Source organism: Myxine glutinosa, chromosome 4 (genome assembly GCF_964187855.1).
Source record: "Myxine glutinosa chromosome 4, kmMyxGlut1.1, whole genome shotgun sequence".
Taxonomy (NCBI): Eukaryota; Metazoa; Chordata; class Myxini; order Myxiniformes; family Myxinidae; genus Myxine; species Myxine glutinosa.
In genome coordinates this window covers 101,990,790-102,010,798 of record NC_136264.1, presented here as the reverse complement: position 1 = coordinate 102,010,798, position 20,009 = coordinate 101,990,790, and the positions used below count along the sequence as shown (strand labels likewise).

General features: G+C 41.6%; 1 protein-coding gene across 2 annotated transcripts in view; it reads left to right on the top strand.

Moving 5' to 3' along the window:
* LOC137425055 (prolyl 3-hydroxylase 1) overlaps window positions 1–20,009 on the top strand; it is a 125,243-nt gene that overhangs the window by 71,533 nt on the left and 33,701 nt on the right. For both annotated transcript variants that reach the window (XR_013623129.1, XM_078776239.1), the window contains exons 7-10: window positions 5,190–5,279; window positions 5,573–5,625; window positions 7,714–7,835; window positions 12,489–12,616. Coding sequence is in view for 1 of the 2 variants with exons in the window: in XM_078776239.1 (XP_078632365.1) it covers window positions 5,190–5,279; window positions 5,573–5,625; window positions 7,714–7,835; window positions 12,489–12,616 (393 nt within the window). In the remaining variant the exon portion in view is untranslated. The remainder of the gene's footprint in view (window positions 1–5,189; window positions 5,280–5,572; window positions 5,626–7,713; window positions 7,836–12,488; window positions 12,617–20,009) is intronic.

Here is a 20,009-nt window from a genome sequence, read left to right as displayed (position 1 = left end):
TGATATTGCTCTAAAATATACATGTTCTTTTCATCATATATTTGTATTATTCTTATTCAACCTGGGTGAAGCCGGGTACCTCAGCTAGTATATATATATACAGGGGGCTGCAAACGTAGGTATACAGTAATGAAAAACAAAACGTGCGTACAAAACGTATTTTATTGATTATACAAGCATATCAATAATAACATATCAATAATAAACATATTAATCCCTCAAATGTTCAAACTGTTTGCCCCCGGCATTCACACACTCCACTAGTGGAGTGTGGACACCCATGCACACTCTGGCACAAAGGTGTTTATCAGCATCAATTTCCTGGCAAGCCTCCCATATGAACTGAATCATGGCATCAACAGAACGTGGCTTGTGTGCGAAAACCCTGTCTTTTACACATCCCCAGAAAAAGAAGTCCATAGGGGTGAGATCCGGCGAACGTGGTGGCCAGTCAACGGCTCCCTGACGTCCAATCCACCTGTTGGGAAATTATTTGTCAAGTAGCGCACGCACAGTGAGTGCGAAGTGCGGTGGCGCCCCATCCTGCTGAAAGTAGAAGTCGTCCTGCTGCTGTTGTTCGCGTACCTGTGGTATGATTGTATCCATCAGCATGTTCAGATACACATGTTGATTGACAGTCCTGTGCAGAATGATAGGTCCAACGACACCTTTGCAGGACAGGCCAGCCCACACTGTCACCCCAGGTTGATTGAGCTGTTCCTCAATCGTGACTTTAGGGTTTTCAGTTGCGTAGTACACACAATTGTGCCAATTAACGGCACCCGATAGCTTAAAGTTTGCTTCATCGGACCACACGATTTTGCGCAGAATGCTGTCACCCTCTCGTTCCTTGTTCAGGATGGCTTCGCAAAATTGTAAACGCCGATCTGAGTCATCCTCTAATAAACCATGTATCAATCGTGGCATGTACATTTTCAGTGCTGCACGGTGCATCAAACGACCCAACGATCTGCGTTCAATACCCAATTCAGATGACGCCCTGTTTTTCGATTTCTGAGGGCTCTGGGTAAATGCCAGGGCGACTTGCATTGCATTCTCTGGCGTTGTCACGGTGACTGGTCGACCACTCTTCGGCGAGTTGTGGATAGACCCTGTCATCTCAAATTTGTCACGTATCCGGTAAATCGTGAGCCTCGTTGGTGGAGGCGATGCAAATGTTTCTCGCCACTGCTCTCGCACACGTTCGCTATTCTCTGTCTTCCAGTTACTGTTTCAAAATCCATTTGCTCTCCTCATCCGTTGAATTACCAGCCTTCGTTAAATTTCCACTTCACCTGCAAATAATAGATGTATTATAGAAAAAATTATGAAAATAAAAATATTTAAAATGGTAATAATGATTTTAATGAATTCTAGCACCACTATTATAATACTGGTATAATCCTTACTGTATACCTACTTTTGCAGCCCCCTGTATATATATATATATATATATATATATATATAAACCACCTTTAGAGGCCATTTTTCCCCGCAAAGCGGGGGTTGGCCTTTTTCAGGCACCGTGGTTGTTGTTTTTTTGTTGTTGTTGTTGATCCCCTTTTTTAAGCAATGTTTTACTGCCGGATGCCCTTCCTGCCGCCAACCCTGTTTGTTGCCTTTTACGACAAGCAGGGAATTACCAGTGAACTGGTACTCAATTAGCCGACCTCGGAAGGTATGACAGGCTGAGTCAACCCCCCTGGCGTTAATTCAGTGATCGACCGGGATTCGAACCCAGGATCCTAGGATCCTAAGCTGGCACCGTAGCCACTAAGCCAATACCAGGCTCATATATATATATATATATATATATATATATATATATATATATATATATATATATATATATATATATATATATATATATATATATATATATATATATATATATATATATATATATATATATATATATATATATATATATATATATATATATATATATATATATATATATTGTTACAGACACGACTTTGATGTTAAGGTGGGCCGAGCGGAATGGCCGTCGTGTCCGCACAAATTACCCGATTGTACTCGAACGTCGACGAAGCCGCGCTACGCTGGCTCAATAGGAAAGAGAAGACACCCGGCTGGGTTATAATGACACAATACGACACCAGGGGTTCAGTTCTCAAGACCTCCGGAGGAGGTTATATTCGTGCGGAAGGTCAGATTACAGGGACGAGAGGTACATCATAGGAAGACAGGCACTTAGACACAACCTTATATTATTCCCGACAGACCACAGAGAAACAGGACAAAAACTGACTCACACGGGGATTGATGACAAGGAAAGCGGGTATTCGATGGCCAGCACAAGGTGCACCTTGTGCTCAGGGACAGGATGGCGCGGCCCAAAAGATGCAGGAGGTCTCTCAGCGCTCGAGGTGGCGTCTTGTCGTCTCAAGCTGGGGGCGCATCTGACGTCACATCCGGCGCGTGGCCGCGTATATCCGGCGGGGAGTGACACGCCCTCGGCTCGTTAGCTCCGCCTCGTGGAATCGGCACGTTGCTTCTCATTGGGTGCGTGCGGGGGGGGTTACTGGCTCCGCCCCCGACGAGGAGCTGACAGCCAGCCCCTTCGGGGTAACCCCGTGGAGCGCATGGTCTGGAGCTAATCGAGCCGGTGTGAGGACGCATCCTCCCCCGCTCCGCCGCCATCCCCTCTGTTGTTGTTGTAATTGTTGTTGTAGTTGTAGTTGTTGTTGTTGTTGTTGTTTGGGGAAGAAGATGGGAGGAGGTATGGGAAGGTCCTAAACTCACTACTGGTGCCATATAATCACATTCTGGTGCAACGAAGAGTCATAATTAATGGAAACGAGGCCTTAACTGACATAGATTAAGAATAACTAGGAAGATGTCCGAAAGTTGTCTACGTGTGGTGCGGTGGACCTGGGCACGACATTTAATGGGGGAATAAGGGGAAGGTCGGCTCTACTGATTGTTATTTACATGCAATGGGACTAGGGAATGGGGGACTGGGGAAAGTTGGGGAGTATTGGAGAAAATAGGGGAATATTTACAAGCGGATATGGAGGCCAAATTCCATATTCGCAACAATATATATATATAATATATAAATATATATAATTGAATTATTGAGATTGCAATATATATATATATATACATACAAAAATAAAAACACACCCATGCACAGCAAGAGAGACTTGTGAAAGAAACAGTGCTCGACAATTCCTGTATCTTGAAGACTTGAATCAGAATCATACTATTTATTTAACCCTTGGATGCAGTGATTGGGCCTCTGAGGCCCACAAGGTTTTTTTTGTTGCAAAAACTATGCTGCACAATATTTTTTTGGAATGAGCCTCATTTTCACCAACTTTCATGCTGTTACACAAAATTCAGTGACATTAAAAAAAAATTAATTCAGGCTCATGGGAAAATCTTCATTCTTCACTTATAACCTGAAAATCCGATGAATGCAGGCCTGGGGCCTTCGAGGCCCCGCATAAACGTTGTTGTACTACTATGTTATATCATTATTTTCTTGATATGAGCCTCATTATATGCTCCTATAACTTGGTTACAAATAATGAAGTGACAAAAATATGAAAATTAAAAAACTTTACACGAATACATTTATGGGGCCTCCGAGGCCCAATGGTTGCATAGGTGTAGGATTTTTGACAGTTGTGGACATATACATTCTAAATAAAAGGATTAGTGAATCTTTTTTTTTTTTTTTAGCAAATACTCCTCCATGAGCCTCAACTTTTTAGAGAAAAAAAGTTGAAAAACCAAGAACAAAAATTTTTTTTTGCAAAAAAAAAAAAAAAGATTCATTACTTGTATGGGATTCTTCCAACTAATAGGATCAATGATTCACATTTTCTGAGCAAATACACATCCATGAGCATCGACTTGGATTGCAAAAGGATATGAAAGAAAAAAAATCTCTTAAAAAAAAAAACATTACACGAATACATCCGTTGGGCCTCCGAGGCCCAATGGCTGCGTTTATGTAGGATTTTTGACGCCTGCATCTAGACGTTAAGGGAATTCCAAAAAAGCTGCATTCTACAACAATGGTATATGGAGCTAAAAGGGATCGCACAGAGTGAGGCATTAAAGGAGCATGCTAAAATGGAAAAATGAAGAGGAGATTCCGTTATTGGTAAAGAGTATGGTGATAAAGATAGATATAGGAGGTGATCAGCTTCGTTCCAAGCAGAGCACCATACATTACACAGACAAAAAACTCATTGAGCCTATTCAAAATGAAGGCCCAGGAATTGCAGAACACTTAGCGGATACATTTGACAAATGAACATGCAACGTTTTTCCAGGAAGGTTTGAACAGAGAGAAGTGCAATTGTAGAAATCCTAACCAAGGGCCCATCTATTTGTTGGCGAGACATGATTGGCGAGACATGTGCACTGGCCAGACATTACTGTGTCACAATGTAGTCATTTTTAGAACATAACTTTTTAACATGAATAAAGTATTCTCTACACAAGAAAAAAAGTTAAGCACTGGCTGTGTTATGCAATTTAACTGTAAAATTACTCAGAATCCAGAACATTTATCAAAAAAAACACTATTTATTGGTAAAGTATGAATGTTTGACAAATGACTTGAGATTAATTCAGGGGTTTTGTTGATCTTTTCATTACACATTGAGGATGTCTGCAATGCACTGTTTTACACTGAAAAACAGAATGACTTTAGAATTGGGATGCTTATCGGCCTGGTTCGTTCAGCTAATAAGTACACTCCGATGGAAGCCAATTTGACATCCAATTTCACTGTAGGATATCCCAGCATTGTTCATCCCAATAATTTACCATCTTTGGGTTTCACCAACTGTCGTACAGGCCTTAGTAACAGTCTGCCATTATAAGTATGCAACAATACCGTTACTTTCTCCAAACCTCGACCAGATCAACTGTTTTTTTCAAATTGATACCCCTACTGTGTGAGGTGTGCAAAATAGCCATGGTCTAGTGATAATGGAAAATTTCGGCTGTGCATGGAGGATTCTTTCATTTATCTTTGAAAGAAAATTGAAAATTTATTTTAAAAATTTTTTTTTTTTCGCAAACAGCGCTATTCTGGCGGAAACTTAACTTTTCTCCATGTGTATATTTTCTACATGTTCTTGATGATGTTGAATCGGTGCATTTTCCTCGTCACATTGTTCTCTTTCATTTTGCCCTGGTGATAGGAGGCGAAGAGGTATTTCGAGCGCTCTTTGATCGAAAAGGAGTTGCTGTTCTTCGCCAGCGAAAGCTTTGGAACCGAATTTGTTGATCCTGTGAGTCAAAATATGGACTCTTTTATGATTTTTGGGGGGATTTTAGATATTTTACTCCAGATAAAAACGGATAGCTTAAAAAAAAACTTAAAAGATGATATCACAGTGAAGCCAAATCGTAAAGGAATATAAGCACTGTGCACCCACACTTAGGAACGATTTGACACTGTTGGCTGATATTTGACTCCCTGTTGGGAAGGCAATACATAAATACAATGCTTTGCCCATTTGTCTGAAAGCCATTTATTAACTCCTTTCTCTTGCTCGCTTGTTTGTTCTTTGCCTGAGAAAAGGATTCTTGGACTCCTGACTCGATCAAGCCAGAGAGCCTTCGGCAAAGGCAGCAGTGAGTATCTTTATTTACTTTAGCTTCTTCTTCTTCTTTATCTTATGGCATGTTATGGTAATTAGCCTCTAATTACCTAATTACAATTAGCCTCTTTGTCAGCTCAACCTGCTTTCCCTTTTGCACCCCTATTCCCCACGTCTAACACCTTCCTTTACACTCAGTCCGCCTTTTCTTTCCAACACAGTATAATAGGCGGATGGCTCCTTCTTCGTATAACATTCAATACATATAACCAGATGTGTCAGACCTCTACCAACTGGCAAATTGACATTGCCCTGCTTTTACACAAGGAATTCGGATACAGGAGGGCATTTGGCCCATCAAACCTACACCACATCTCCAGTTGAACCCATATTGATTCAATAAACAGCCTTGTCAACATGAATTCACCGGTGGAGGGGTGGAGAAATGGGAATGAGAACAGTGGGACAAGCACAGACATCACCAGGGTATTTTATACACATGCAGTATATGATATGATAAAAATATATATTATTATTGTACACCATTCTTTTCCTATTCCATCTCGAGGCACTGCATGACGTCATCAGCTGGCGCCAAAAGGGGGCCCGGTGATGACACGCTGAAATGGCGTACTCAGTTTTCACTCCAGTTGTTTGTTTGTTTGTTTCTTTTCTTGTTTTCTTGTTTGTTTGTCTTGGCGATATCCGGGCAAAAGGGGAAGAGTTGGTGGGGGATTGCAAACACGGTTGTGGAGTGAGGAATAAGCAAACACAGGCAGAAGATTCACCTTTTGAGGAGAAACTCTCATAAATAATACAATTATGACACAGGTATCCAATCACAGATCCATTTCTTCCAATATCGACAACCTCTGCTACCTACCATTTCTTCCAATATCGATGTACACCTCTATCACCAATGCTTTTTGGTGCCAATCAAACTCAAATGTAATCCTAACTACTGTTTCTGCTGCCACGACCTTTCCAGGGAGACCATTTCATACATTTACTACTCTATGAGTAAAAGACCCTTACCTTACTACCATCATAATGCTCCTCTTCTTTACTCTCAGGACAGGGTCCCTGGTTCTGTAACTCTTTGTTCTGCAGGGAAAAAAACTTCTGCTATTATTTCGTCAATACCCTTCACCTTAAACAGCTATATCAGGTCTCCTCGTCAATTTAACGTCGTCAATTTGTTTAATTGCCTCCTTTTGTAATATCCTAGTCTAGCCAGAATCAATCAATCAATCAATCAATCAATCCCAGAATCAATCAAATTGCTCTACACTCAACTCCCTCTTCAGCAGCTATGTCCTTCCTCAGATGAAGTAACTAAAGCTGCACACTATTTTATAGATGAAGACTCATTACGTTCCTATTCATCCCATTCACCACTGTCCAACCACTGATGACATGACAATAGCAACTTAGTTGTTTAACCCTAGTTACCATACATGCCACGGCGAGGGTGTAGGAGGGTGTCAGAGTTTGGGCCTTGGTCTGGAATCTCAGAGGTCATGGGTTAAAATCTCAGGTGTGAGCAGCTGTTGTCGGTTTACTGGTTAATAAAAAGCAAACTTCAAACGTTGTCAAAAGATCCACTTCGAGCCTTAGATCATGTATAAAAAGGTACTCGTGAAATCTGTTGACATTCTTATCAAATCTCCTGAGAAATCATTCTGATTTTTTAGAGGAAAGAATGGAATTTCCACGTTTATAGCAAACACTGCATTCATAATTTGGTGACACAGGTCTGATGGAAATAAATAATAAAAACAGGAAGAGACCGCAGTCTCTTCCTGTTTTTACTTTCTTTTTTCCAAATGCTACTCACAGCAAAAGCTAACAAATTAGGTTGTGATTTCGACTCATTATGCCAAGCGGGGCCTCAGCAGGGTTTTATGACACACCCTTGTTTTGAACATCATCCAAAATTTATGCAGTCATAATTTCGTTATTTTTTAAAGTTTTACTCAGAGCAAAAATGCTGTGGGTGTAGTAGTTATGACATGCTTATGCCTTGCTTAAAATGTGCTTCCTCTGAGCTATCATGTCCCTCTTTCGTGTTATGTCTATGTGCCAACTCCTGAAATATCTGTCCACTGTATATCTGTTTCAGGGTACAGCGTAGCACCACATCACGCATCTCTGAGGAAATTGGGAACCTCATGAAGGAGATAGAAGATATGGTTGAGGCTAAGACTCGTGAGTCGGACAACTTTGCCGCACAAGTGACGGAAGGTGAGATTTTTTTTGTTTACAAAGTCGAGGCTCTTGGAAGAGTGGCACCTGGGTATTGCAATGCTGAGACATATTAAGATTGCCGCTACAAGGGGTGATTAAAACATTCGAGGAATGAGATGCTCACAATAGTCCATAAAAATGGAAATATATATTTAAATTCTTTAATAAGTGCCTTCAGAAAGTTATTTATTAATTTGCCTTCTTCATATTATCATAACTAGCAACGGTACCTGCCCTATGGGCGGGGCTTCAATTGGGAAGCCCAAATGAAAAGGCAAAATATCAGAAATTGAAGGCTTTTTTTATTTTAAACGATTCATATAAACATCCGTTGAATCATATCACACGCAAATCATCAAAATCTAAACAGTACATGGCGCCCATTTTGAAAAAAGATTGAATTCTGCAAAACGGAAGCGGCTGCTGCACGTCTATCTCAGTCGCACGTTTATGTGTGAAGAGTGCGCGCCGAATCTGTAACACGGAAGCGGCCGCTACACCTGTTTCTCAGTCGCTTTGCACACGCTGCCGTGTTACTTCGGAGCCGCACGTTTATATCGGAAGAGTTCGTCAGGAGTCGATCTACTCTCTCCTGGTACGTAGATTAAACAGTATTTGTAGAATTTCAACAAAAGCCACATCACTGTTCATATCGGTAAATATTATTCCATCGTGTTTGGAAAAATTGGAAAACTTGGAAAATTGGGGAAAAAATTGAAAAACAATATGGCCTATTTTACTCAAAGGGGTCCCAGGAATACCCCCTCCCCCCCCCCCCCCCCCAAATCGTTGCGATCGGTTCGGCCGTTTTTGCGGTACCTTCGAACGGACAGACGGACATTTGGTGAATTATAGTAAGATAAAGCTTTGGTGAAAATTTGATGGCAGCAGCTCAATTGGTAAAACAGTTATGGCCCAGACAGGCAGACAGACAGAAGTGATTGCAAAACCCCGTCTCCTGCTGTGCATGGGACAGGCTAATAAGGTCGGGACTCTTGCATCATAACAAAATTCAAACACCACGTGAGGCATAAGCTGACAAGTTTTTTTCTTTTCTTTTGAATTTTTTCATTTAATTTGTAATCAATCGTTTTGAATACGATTAGACACTTGCCATACCACTGGTTGTGTTGCTCATTGGGAGAGTGGTGAGGGACTGTATTTTCTGTGCTCAAACAATTGCCACATGATTCATAGTGAAGAAGGATGTGTGGATGCCTCCCATGGGCTTTAATTTTGCCATGATGCAAGAATCCCAACCTTGTGTCTTTACTGTTCGCAATATGAGCCATCCCTACATCTTTTTGCATTTTCAAAATATAAGTTTTTCTTTTACTTCTTATCTATATTAGTACAATATATATGTATATATATATATATATATATATATATATATATATATATATATATATATATATATATATATATAATTTAAGAAACAGGAAGTAAATTCCTGCGTGGGGCTAGTGTGAAAAAATTCTGACTAAACCCAGGACTCGAACCCAGGAACCTCATCACTTACGCGGTGACAGCCCACTGAGCTATTGAGTCTGCAGGATATCCTCAGAGATTTCTCACACTATATATGTATCAATAACAAGGCGTCAATAACACAGGAGGTCACAAAGAACCCCTGGGTAATGTCTAAGGATCTGCAGGCCTCTCTTGCATTGGCTAATGTCAGTGTTCATGAGTCCACCTTCAGGAAAACATTGATAAAAGAATGGTGTGATTGGGAGTATAGCCAGGAGGAAACCACTGCTCTCCAAGAACATTGCTGCTCAGCTCAAGTTTGCCAAAGACTACCTGGATGATCCAGAAGGTTATTGGAAGAATGTTCTGTGGACAGACGAGTCGAAAGTGGAACTTTTTCGCTGAAATGAGAAACGTTGTGTTTGGCAAAAACCAAACACTGCATTCCAATATAAGAACCTCATCCCAACCCTGAAGCATGGTGGTGGGAGTAACATGGTTTGGTGCTGCTCTGCTGCCTCAGGACCCGGACGGATTGCCATCATTGACAGAACCATGAATTCTGGATTGTACCAGCAAATTCTACAGGAGAATGTCAGGGCATCCAGCCATGAGTTGAAGCTTCACAGGAAGTGGGTCAGGCAGCAAGACAAGGATCCGAAACACACACGTAAATCTACAACAGAATGGCTGAAGCAGAAGAGACTTTGCATTTTGGAATGGCCAAGTCAAAGGCCAGACCTTAACCCAATTGCAATGTTGCGGCAGAACCTGAAGCGAGCAGTTCATGCAAGAAAGCCCCAAATATCTGAGTTGAATCAGTTCTGTAAGGAGGAATGGGCCACAATTCTTCCAAGCCGATGTGAAGGACTGATCAAGAGTTCCAGGAAGCGTTTGGTTGAAGTTATTTCTGTTCAATCGCGTGCCACCAATTACTGCATGTGGAGGTTCACAAACTTTTTCTCACCACTGTATTGGTGTCTCTTGGACTCGATTTGTGAGGATCTCATTCCGATAACTTTTTAGAAGTATGGCATCACAACCAATAATGTTGGTCATGATTTGAACATGGGTTTTCAAATTTCAGTCTCATAATCTTGTTGATTGAATAGTCTTTCTTTGAGAGAGACAGTCAGAATACTTTGTTCAAGCCTTGTATTTTACTCATGATTTCATGCTCTTCGCATTTCCAATCTGTGCACTTATTATCTGGTGATACTGGGATTTCAGATTCAAATCCCTTATGCTATGTTAATCTGTCAGTTGTCCTCTATTGTCCTTATTTATGTACACCATCATCCATGATCTGTAGACAATGTATAATTAATTAATTAATTAATGAAAGCTATTGGTCAGGTCAGTCTTTTGGGATTTTGGGATAACTGCCACTGGTAACATGTAACCCAGTGCTACCTGCCGCATGGTCGGGTTGTTGGTGACTAAACTGACACCCCTCACTGGGTTTGCTAGTGGAGACTGTGACACCATACCAGGACTAAAAACAACACCTGGTAGGGGAGAACGGGGTAAATACGGACATGTGGTAATTGCGGACAAGGCTGTTACAGGAATTTTGCGATAGCTGCGCTGTTCCGTCATCACTCGTGAGTGGCCTAGCAGGTAACAAGGTAAATACCAGATAACTTCTATGATTTGCCTCATTTAAAGAGAAGTACTCAGTCAGAGAGTTAAGTACACCCCCTAAAATGTGTTCCTAGATTTTGCTGTTTGGGTTTATTGCTGTCAGTCGTTTTGGTTAATCATCGATTTTATTAGAAACGTGTATTCAGTTTGAAGCATGGTTTACTTACATACAGTGTCAATTGATGTAATGAGACAGTGTTGTGTGGAGGAAAGTATCGTGTGTCAAAGGTCAATGTGGGGTAATTGCGGACGGGTGTCCGCTATTGCCCCATTCATGTTTTCTGCGGTCTATATTGAATTCTAATGCATTTAATGTTAATTGCACATTTAATTTTTAATGTTAATTTAATTTAACACATTCACCCCTGATAACTTCCTTGTATTTGTGCGTCTTACAGTTAAAATTGTCCTTTTGCAGAAACATGTAGCTACCAACTCACTAATTGTCTGACTGGAACATTGATGGGTTCCAGATCAAGAATGAAAATGTTTCACAAATCTCGTTTGTTTTGTGTTTCGATTGTCATTTGTTTTCTAAAGTTTCATTTTATTTTGGTGTGTGATGAAGGCTTATTAAAATTGTTTATGTGTATTGGTTTAAAAGACCTTGTCCAATAACTTCATCAAGTTAAAGAAAGGAAACACAGTCATTAGTGCAGGACTTGTAACTCGAGTGATCACTTCATTAAAAAAAATAACAATATACGACAAACAAATATTACACATTTCAATGTTAATCTATAGACGAAAATATTTCATTGTAGGCCTATTGGGAACATTTCATTGTAGGCCTATTGAGAAGATAACTACTTAGCATCTCTGGTGTCTTAAAAGGTCGTGTAGCCTGTTTGAAAAGGGGAGGGGGCTTATGCAAGACCCTAAAAGTCGACTTCTTCACTTGTCCGTAGTTGCCCCACCAGGTGTCCGGTTTTCCCCGCTAGCGGGCGGGGAATTACGGACACTTACGAAAATGGTTTCTTAAAGATAACTTAAATATAGAAAAACGTTTTAGGTATGTATCTATCTCATATTGAGGGGATGCCTCATATGTATCTGCTACCATGTTCATTTGAGAGTTATACTACTCGTTGTGCAGATACAGAGGTTTAAAAATCTGTGTCCGTATTTACCCCGTTCTCCCCTAAAGTGGGGATGAGCTCACAAAGGGGGCCAACAGACATCCAGTAAGAAGGTGGTGTCTCCTAAAAAAAACCCATCCAGTTTTGACCAGTTCAAGTCATACCAAAGACTTTAAAATGGTACTTGCTGGTTCCTTGCTTCAAAAGGATAGAGCATGGACAATCCCCAACAGTTGGCATCCACGAGGAGGAGGAAATTCCCCGCTGAGTTAAACTATGATTAATTATAAACCTTGTATGCAGTTATTTATCATATACTGTACTCAATATTTTGAACGTTCATGTCGATCTAAGGCTAACTGTATGAGGTTGATTCCCAAAAAATTCTGCTTAACTACATGTGCTGATGTGCTCCCCACCATGAGCCCATTTTCATTGCAGTATCATTTCCTAGGTGGTCCCTTGATCATGGATGGTGTGACTCTGACTCAAGAATCTGCACAGCTAAATGGCTCTGGCAGGGTCCTGATGGATAATGTTATCTCCAATGAAGAGTGCACCCGATTATTCGATCTCGTGAAGGTACTTCAAACATATCTATATATATATATTTGAGAGTTTCTGACATTGAAGACAAAACTGACAAACCATGAAAAAAAAATGTTTGCTCATTTAATTTTTTTTATTGTTTTTAAAATAAATTAATCAGGGAGTTGTATGTATATATATATATATATATATATATTTGTATGTATATATATATATATATATATATATATATATATATATATATATATATATATATATATATATATACTGTATATATATATATATATATATATATATATATATACATATATATATATATACATATATATATATATATATATATATATATATATTGTTACGGATCCGGGGGACGGCACTCCCGTTAGCAAGGGGGGTTTAATCCCCTTGTCTTGTTAAGCTGGCCGTCTCCGGTCCTGGAAGTATGACGTCACGTCCGGTTGGTGGTGAGTAGGGTTGTAAGCCCAATCCATCCCACTACCTAATTACCACCACCGGCCGTAAGCGAGGGGATACTCCCACCCGAGCCGCGGACAAGATGGAAGATTGCCGAGCGGTTTAGCAATCCGCAGCTCGAGCCGTTAACAAAGGACTAAACCCGACTCCGAGCATTGGCCGAATCGTGCCACAGGTACTCAATTGGGAAGGGACTAAAGCGATCGGGGGAAAGAAGAAACCAAAGTAAAGGAAGAACAGATATTTATTAATTATGTACACGAAATGAAGAGGAAACGAAAGAAGGGCATTTACAAGGAGAGGAAGAAGCAGTTACACAGGGCAACCTTAAAACAGTCTTATATTACCAATGCCCCAAACAGAACAAACAGACTCACATGAATAGGGACTGGCAGGAAGGAATGGCTGGAAGGGGGAGAAGGTTCAAGCGGATGGCAGGGCAGGAAGGTCCGGGTAGATGCACAGCGTCGAGGTCCGCTCCAGTCCACGCTCCGGTCCACGCTCCGGGCTTGAGGCGAAACCCAGCGGCAGCTGCACGTATGGTTTCACGCGGTCGGACAATGTGAATGTATGGCGATATTGTCGTTGTCAGCGGACCCACTCTCCTGCCTCACGATTCAGCGTGTTCTCCTTTGGTACCTTGCACTTCGGACCTTCGCACTCATCTGGACCTTCGCAATTATCTCCCTCTCACTCATCTCTCGAAGCAGTCCCTCGCAGCTGCTTTTATAGGGCGCTCTCGTATCCAGCCGCCGGCTCCTATGACACGCCTACCGGTCGGCTCACCTCGGCCCTGGTTGGCCGGCGAGGGCTCGCTGGCTCCACCTCTGATGGTGAGTTGGCGTGCCACACCTTGTTCTTGTGTCCCGCCCCCTTTTTTCTCGGCCTGAGACCGCATGTTCAATGGCGGCTTGGGGCCATCAAACAAATCAAGACAAGGGGCAGCGAACGCTGCCCTACTGCTACTGCACTTTGAAGAGCGGGAGATGATTGGGGAAATTGAAGGGGCCTATCTTATTTGATTAATGCAATGCAGATTCAACTATTGGGAACAGATCCTTAACTAAAACACATAATAATGAGATAACTACAGAGAGGTCCTATGGTGCTTTACGTGTTGTACCTGGACTAACGAGGGTGCGATCTTTAATAAAGCCAATTAATGGGGATATTTACAGGGGATCATTTATAAGGGAACATTTACTAAAATTTACACAGTGAAGGTTCTAAAAACCGTAACAATATATATATATATATATATATATATACGTATATATATACTGAAACGCAAAAGAAACTTACCACCTTTGAAACCTTTAAATATCAACAATAACACTGCGTGTAGTAAATGTGTGAACTTATTTGTGGAAAATAGTGTCCTCACTGTCAGACAAAACGGTCATGGATGGTCACTTGAACCTTCAATGGTCACTTCATAGCACAGCTGTTGAACAGCCATTTTGACTGTCAGTGATTAGCCAAGGGGTACGGGATGATTTTAATGAGCTGCACGTGATGTCTTGATATTGGCTTTAAAAAGGCCAGTGCAAAATGGGCATTTCAATCAACATGCCACGATTGTCAAGGGATCAACGGCAGCGTGCCCTGGGCATGCTGCAAGGCAGACTGAGCTACCTGCCACACACGCTATTGAAAGGGGACTGACATTGCACCCTGTGCTGTTCTGTACTGTAGAACAAACTGATGAGATCGTGTATCTTGGTCAAAAACTTGACATGTCATCAATAAAATGCCAATGTTTCAATTAGCAATTGTTGGTTTGTACGGTAGCTCAGTCCGCCTTGCAGCATGCCCAGGGCACGCTGCCGTTGATCCCTTGACAATCGTGGCATGTTGATTGAAATGCCCATTTTGCACTGGCCTTTTTAAAGCCAATATCAAGACATCACGTGCAGCTCATTAAAATCATCCCGTACCCCTTGGCTAATCACTGACAGTCAAAATGGCTGTTCAACAGCTGTGCTATGAAGTGACCATTGAAGGTTCAAGTGACCATCCATGACCGTTTTGTCTGACAGTGAGGACACTATTTTCCACAAATAAGTTCACACATTTACTACACGCAGTGTTATTGTTGATATTTAAAGGTTTCAAAGGTGGTAAGTTTCTTTTGCGTTTCAGTATATATATACAGACTTGGCATTTAATATGGAATATTTTTTTTGTGGGGGTGAACTTACTTTTCAAGATGTCTTAGAACCAAAAGTTCATTGGAATTATGTTTAAATTATTCCATTACAAATGTCAAATCATCATTTCACGTTTTTGTTGAATATATGCTGGTGAATGTGACGTTCATAGCGTTTCTGAGTTAAGCATGATGACTTTCAGGAAGAAGAAGAAGAAGCCTTACTACCAACTTCGCACACTTCCAGAATTGTTTGATTTATTTGTGTTCAAATGTTTGCAAATTGTTTTGTATTTATTTATGTGAATGTGTACTATACTTGTATATAATTATAACTGTCATTAATCAAAAGGGATTAGCGATTTAGCAAAAAGGCAACAGAGCGATTTTTTAAAATCCAAAAAAACGAACTTTTTTTGTTGTTGTTTTGCCAAAAACACTCCCAGGCACTCACTGAAGAACCTCTGAAAGTTGGATGAAGATCCGTTCAGCCAACTCTGAGAAAAACGGCGACACAGAAACACACACAGACACACACACACAGAAACACACACACAGACACACACACACACACACAGAAACAAACACACACAGAAACAAACACACACACACACACATACACAGACACACACACACACACACACACACAGACACACATGCAGAAACACACACACACACATACACACACACACACACACATAGAAACACACACAGAAACAAACACACACACACACACACATACACAGAAACACACACACACACACACACAAACACACACACACAGAGAGAAACACACACACACAGAAACACACACACAGACACACACACACAGACACAGACACACACACACACATAAACAAACAAACACACACAGACACACACACAGAAACAAACACACACAGAGAGACACTCAGACACACACACACACAGAGACACACACGCAGAAACACACACACACACACACACACACACACACAAACACACACAGAAACAAACACACATGCAGAAACACACACACACACACACACACACACACACACACACACAGACACACACACACAGAAACACACACAGCAACACACACAGAAACACAGACACACACACAGAAACACACACACACAGAAACACACAGAAACAAACACACACACACACACACAAACACACACACAAACACACAGACACAGACACACACACTCTCTTATATGGTAGATTACTTGTACATAAATTATAAATGATATGCGGGACAAAGACAAATTAGTAGACATACATTTCCACCTGAATCACAAGGACATTCATTTATAACTAGCCGAAACCCGTGGAACATCCACGGAAGGGAGGATGTGGTGTATGGATAGAGTGTACCATTATGGATGGCATAGGGGATTTGCTTGTCAGAGTAAGAGTTAGGAAGAAAGATGAGAATGAAGAGTGCGTATATGAACAACGATCGCCGACACCGGCACAAATGCATGCTCTGGATAGTCCACTCAGTGGACGGCTTGCTTTCGCCTTCGCATGTCCAATCAGCGGACGGCTTGCTTCGCCTTCACCCAGCAGACGCCAATACGATGGCGTCATAAGATGGCGTCGTATCGGCAGTTAATCGGATGCTTTTGGGCCCCAACGTCGGCTAATTCAGATTTTTCGAGTATGGCTGTATGTGATAAACAAAGAGCGCGGTTCGTAGATCGTAAATCAATTAGTGCCGTGGGCATCGGGTCACTGGGTGCGGCGTAAAAGGGATAACAAAGTCGAGTCCTTACGCTATTATTATATAGACTAGCTGAAACCCGTGGATCATCCACGGAAGGGAGGATGTGGTGTATGGATAGAGTGTACCAATATGGATGGCATAGGGGATTTGCTTGTCCGAGTAAGAGTTAGGAAGAAAGATGAGAATGAAGAGTGCGTATATGAACAACGTATTTATTGCAATCTACTTAAATGACAACGCTACGATATACTTTTGAAAAATGAATGGATTCGTAATAGGAATCGGCATAGCACCACTCTGGCCATTTTTTATGAGACTATATGGTGTGGGTTGGATTTGTGTGAACAAAATCAAGAAAAAGGTGACACTTTGTAGAATCCAACTTACACTGTGTATAAAGTGTCACCTCCTGACTTTGTATTTTATATTGTTAGAGACAAAACAAACACTAAATAACATAGCCACATACCAAAAACGTGTATTTTCAATTTTCACTTGTGCAAAAATGCTACTCACAATTACATCGCCTGTGCGTCGGCCTGTGATTGAGCCAGAGAGTTGACCTGTGAGTCAACTTCCTTTCCAATGTCTGCAAGAGTTGAAATACTGATTGTGCATGTGTAAAATTATATGAAAGAAGAACATGCATATCAATAGACGATGCCATTGAAAAGGAGCGCAGCTGTCAATAGAAAAGGATGTCTGACATCAATTTGACATTATTGCACAGGAAATGACAAACAAAGAAACAGTTCATTTCCATCGGGTAATATTACGATGAGAGATCAGCCGATACCTTTATTATGTCCATCAGCATCCAAGGCACTTAGAAAAAAACGCAGCATCAGCCAGCCGCAGCCAACTATCACGTACCGTCTCGAAGTCAATGCCATCCTTTTATCTCTTCGTATACACCTCACTGATTTCTACCTTATCGTGAACAGGGTAAAGCCTACTTTGATAATCACTAGGGCATGCCCGTACAAAATTATATCCCCCCCCTCTATTTACATGAAATGGTTTGGTCCATTCGCAAAGCCAAAGCGAACGGCTTGCGAGTACGGTGACAATCCCCCCCCTCTATTTACATGAAATGGTTTGGTCCAAAGCGAACGGCTTGCGAGTACGGTGACAATCCCCCCCCTCTATTTACATGAAATGGTTTGGTCCAAAGCGAACGGCTTGCGAGTACGGTGACAATCCCCCCCCCCCCCTCTATTTACATGCAATGGTTTGGTCCAAAGCGAACGGCTTGCGGAGTTTGGTAAAGAAATCGCCATAGCTCGGTAACTACTTGTCCGATTAATATGAAACCTTGAAAAGGCACATCCTCGGGTCCCCAGCAATATACCTGGCAAGTTTCAAGTATATCGGACCGGTAGTTGTCGAGAAACAGCGGTCGCATACACACACACAGACACACACACACACACACACACACACACAGAGATTACTGGAATTATAGATAGACTAGGGCATGCCCGTACTATATATATGCCCGTACTATATATCTATCTAAAATTATATCCCCCCCCTCTATTTACATGAAATGGTTTGGTCCATTCGCAACGCCAAAGCGAACGGCGAACGGCTTGCGAGTACAGTGACAATCCCCCCCCTCTATTTACATGAATGGTTTGGTCCATTCGCAACGACCACAGAACCCCCCCCTCTATTTACATGAAATGGTTCGGTCCAAAGCGAACGGCTTCCGGAGTTTGGTAAAGAAATCGCCATCGCGTACACAAACGCGCAGGAAAGCGAATGAATCGCAAATTCGTTTTTATTAGTTTTAAAACATCGTTTAACGCCAACATAGCGCCAACATAGTTTGCAAACGTGAAATAAATGAATACGCTCTCAAATGTGCCATCCGAGGCAGAGTGTGTCCGCCACGTTCGGCACACGCGCTAGTTCGCTGCTCTCTGATTGGTTGAAGCGTTTTTTGGACATCGCTCGGTAAGTAATTGTCCGATTAATATGAAACCTTGAAAAGGCACATCCTCGGGTCCCCAGCAATATACCTGGCAAGTTTCAAGTATATCGGACCCGTGGTTGTCGAGAAACAGCGGTTACAGACAAACACACAGACAGACACACACACACACACACAGAGATTGCTGGAATTATAGATAGATGAACGGTGGCAGATGCAGGAGCGAAACGTAGGCGTAGGCCTCGGCCCTACCTATCCAGTTGTTGTTTCCGTTGTGTAAGGGGGGAAAAAAACAAACATTTTGGCCTCAGACCTTTGAGAGTATGTCGTTCCGTGAACTTTTTGAACGGGCCTCGTATGCCATACTTCGTCAACGTAAATGATTTGAAGGATTACCTTAAGCACCGTGAATAGAGCAGATACTGATGGGCTGCTGATCGGTTTCACTTCGTTGTTATCACAGTATATGGAAGAAATTATGGTAAACCCACCTGATGAGGTTAGCGTACACCGCCATCGATGACACCGGCACAAATGGCGGAATAGATGGATTCTTCTTCATCGCATTGCATCGCATTCTCTTCCTGTGAAACTGTTTCATAGAACTGTGTCGTTTATGTACATTTTTATTTTATTACATTCACGTAGTTTCACATTCTTGACTTCGTGGAGCTTCAATGTGGTTCAAAAAAATAAAATAAAGATGGATTATTCTTCATCGCATCGCATTCTCTTCCTGTGAAACTGTTTCTCCATTTAACGTTTCCAAAATCAAAACTTCAAAAACTTCTTCACTTCGATTCGAAAAAACTTCAAACTTCAAAAAACGTTTCCAAAACGTCACTCCATTTAACTTTATTAAAATGACGATAAAGACCATTTGGTTCACACCACCCATCACACCACTCGACTGTCCAATCAGCGGACGGCTCACATCGCCTTCGCCCAGCAGACGCCAATTCGATGGTGTCGTAAGATGGCGTCGTATCGGCCGTTAATCGGATACTTTTTGGTCCCAAAGTCGGCGAATTCAGATTTTTCGAGTATGGCTGTACGTGATAAACAAAGAGCGTGGTTCGTAGATGGAAAATGCATTAGTGCCGTGGGCATCGGGTCACTGGGTGCGCCGTAAAAGGGATAACAAAGTCGAGTC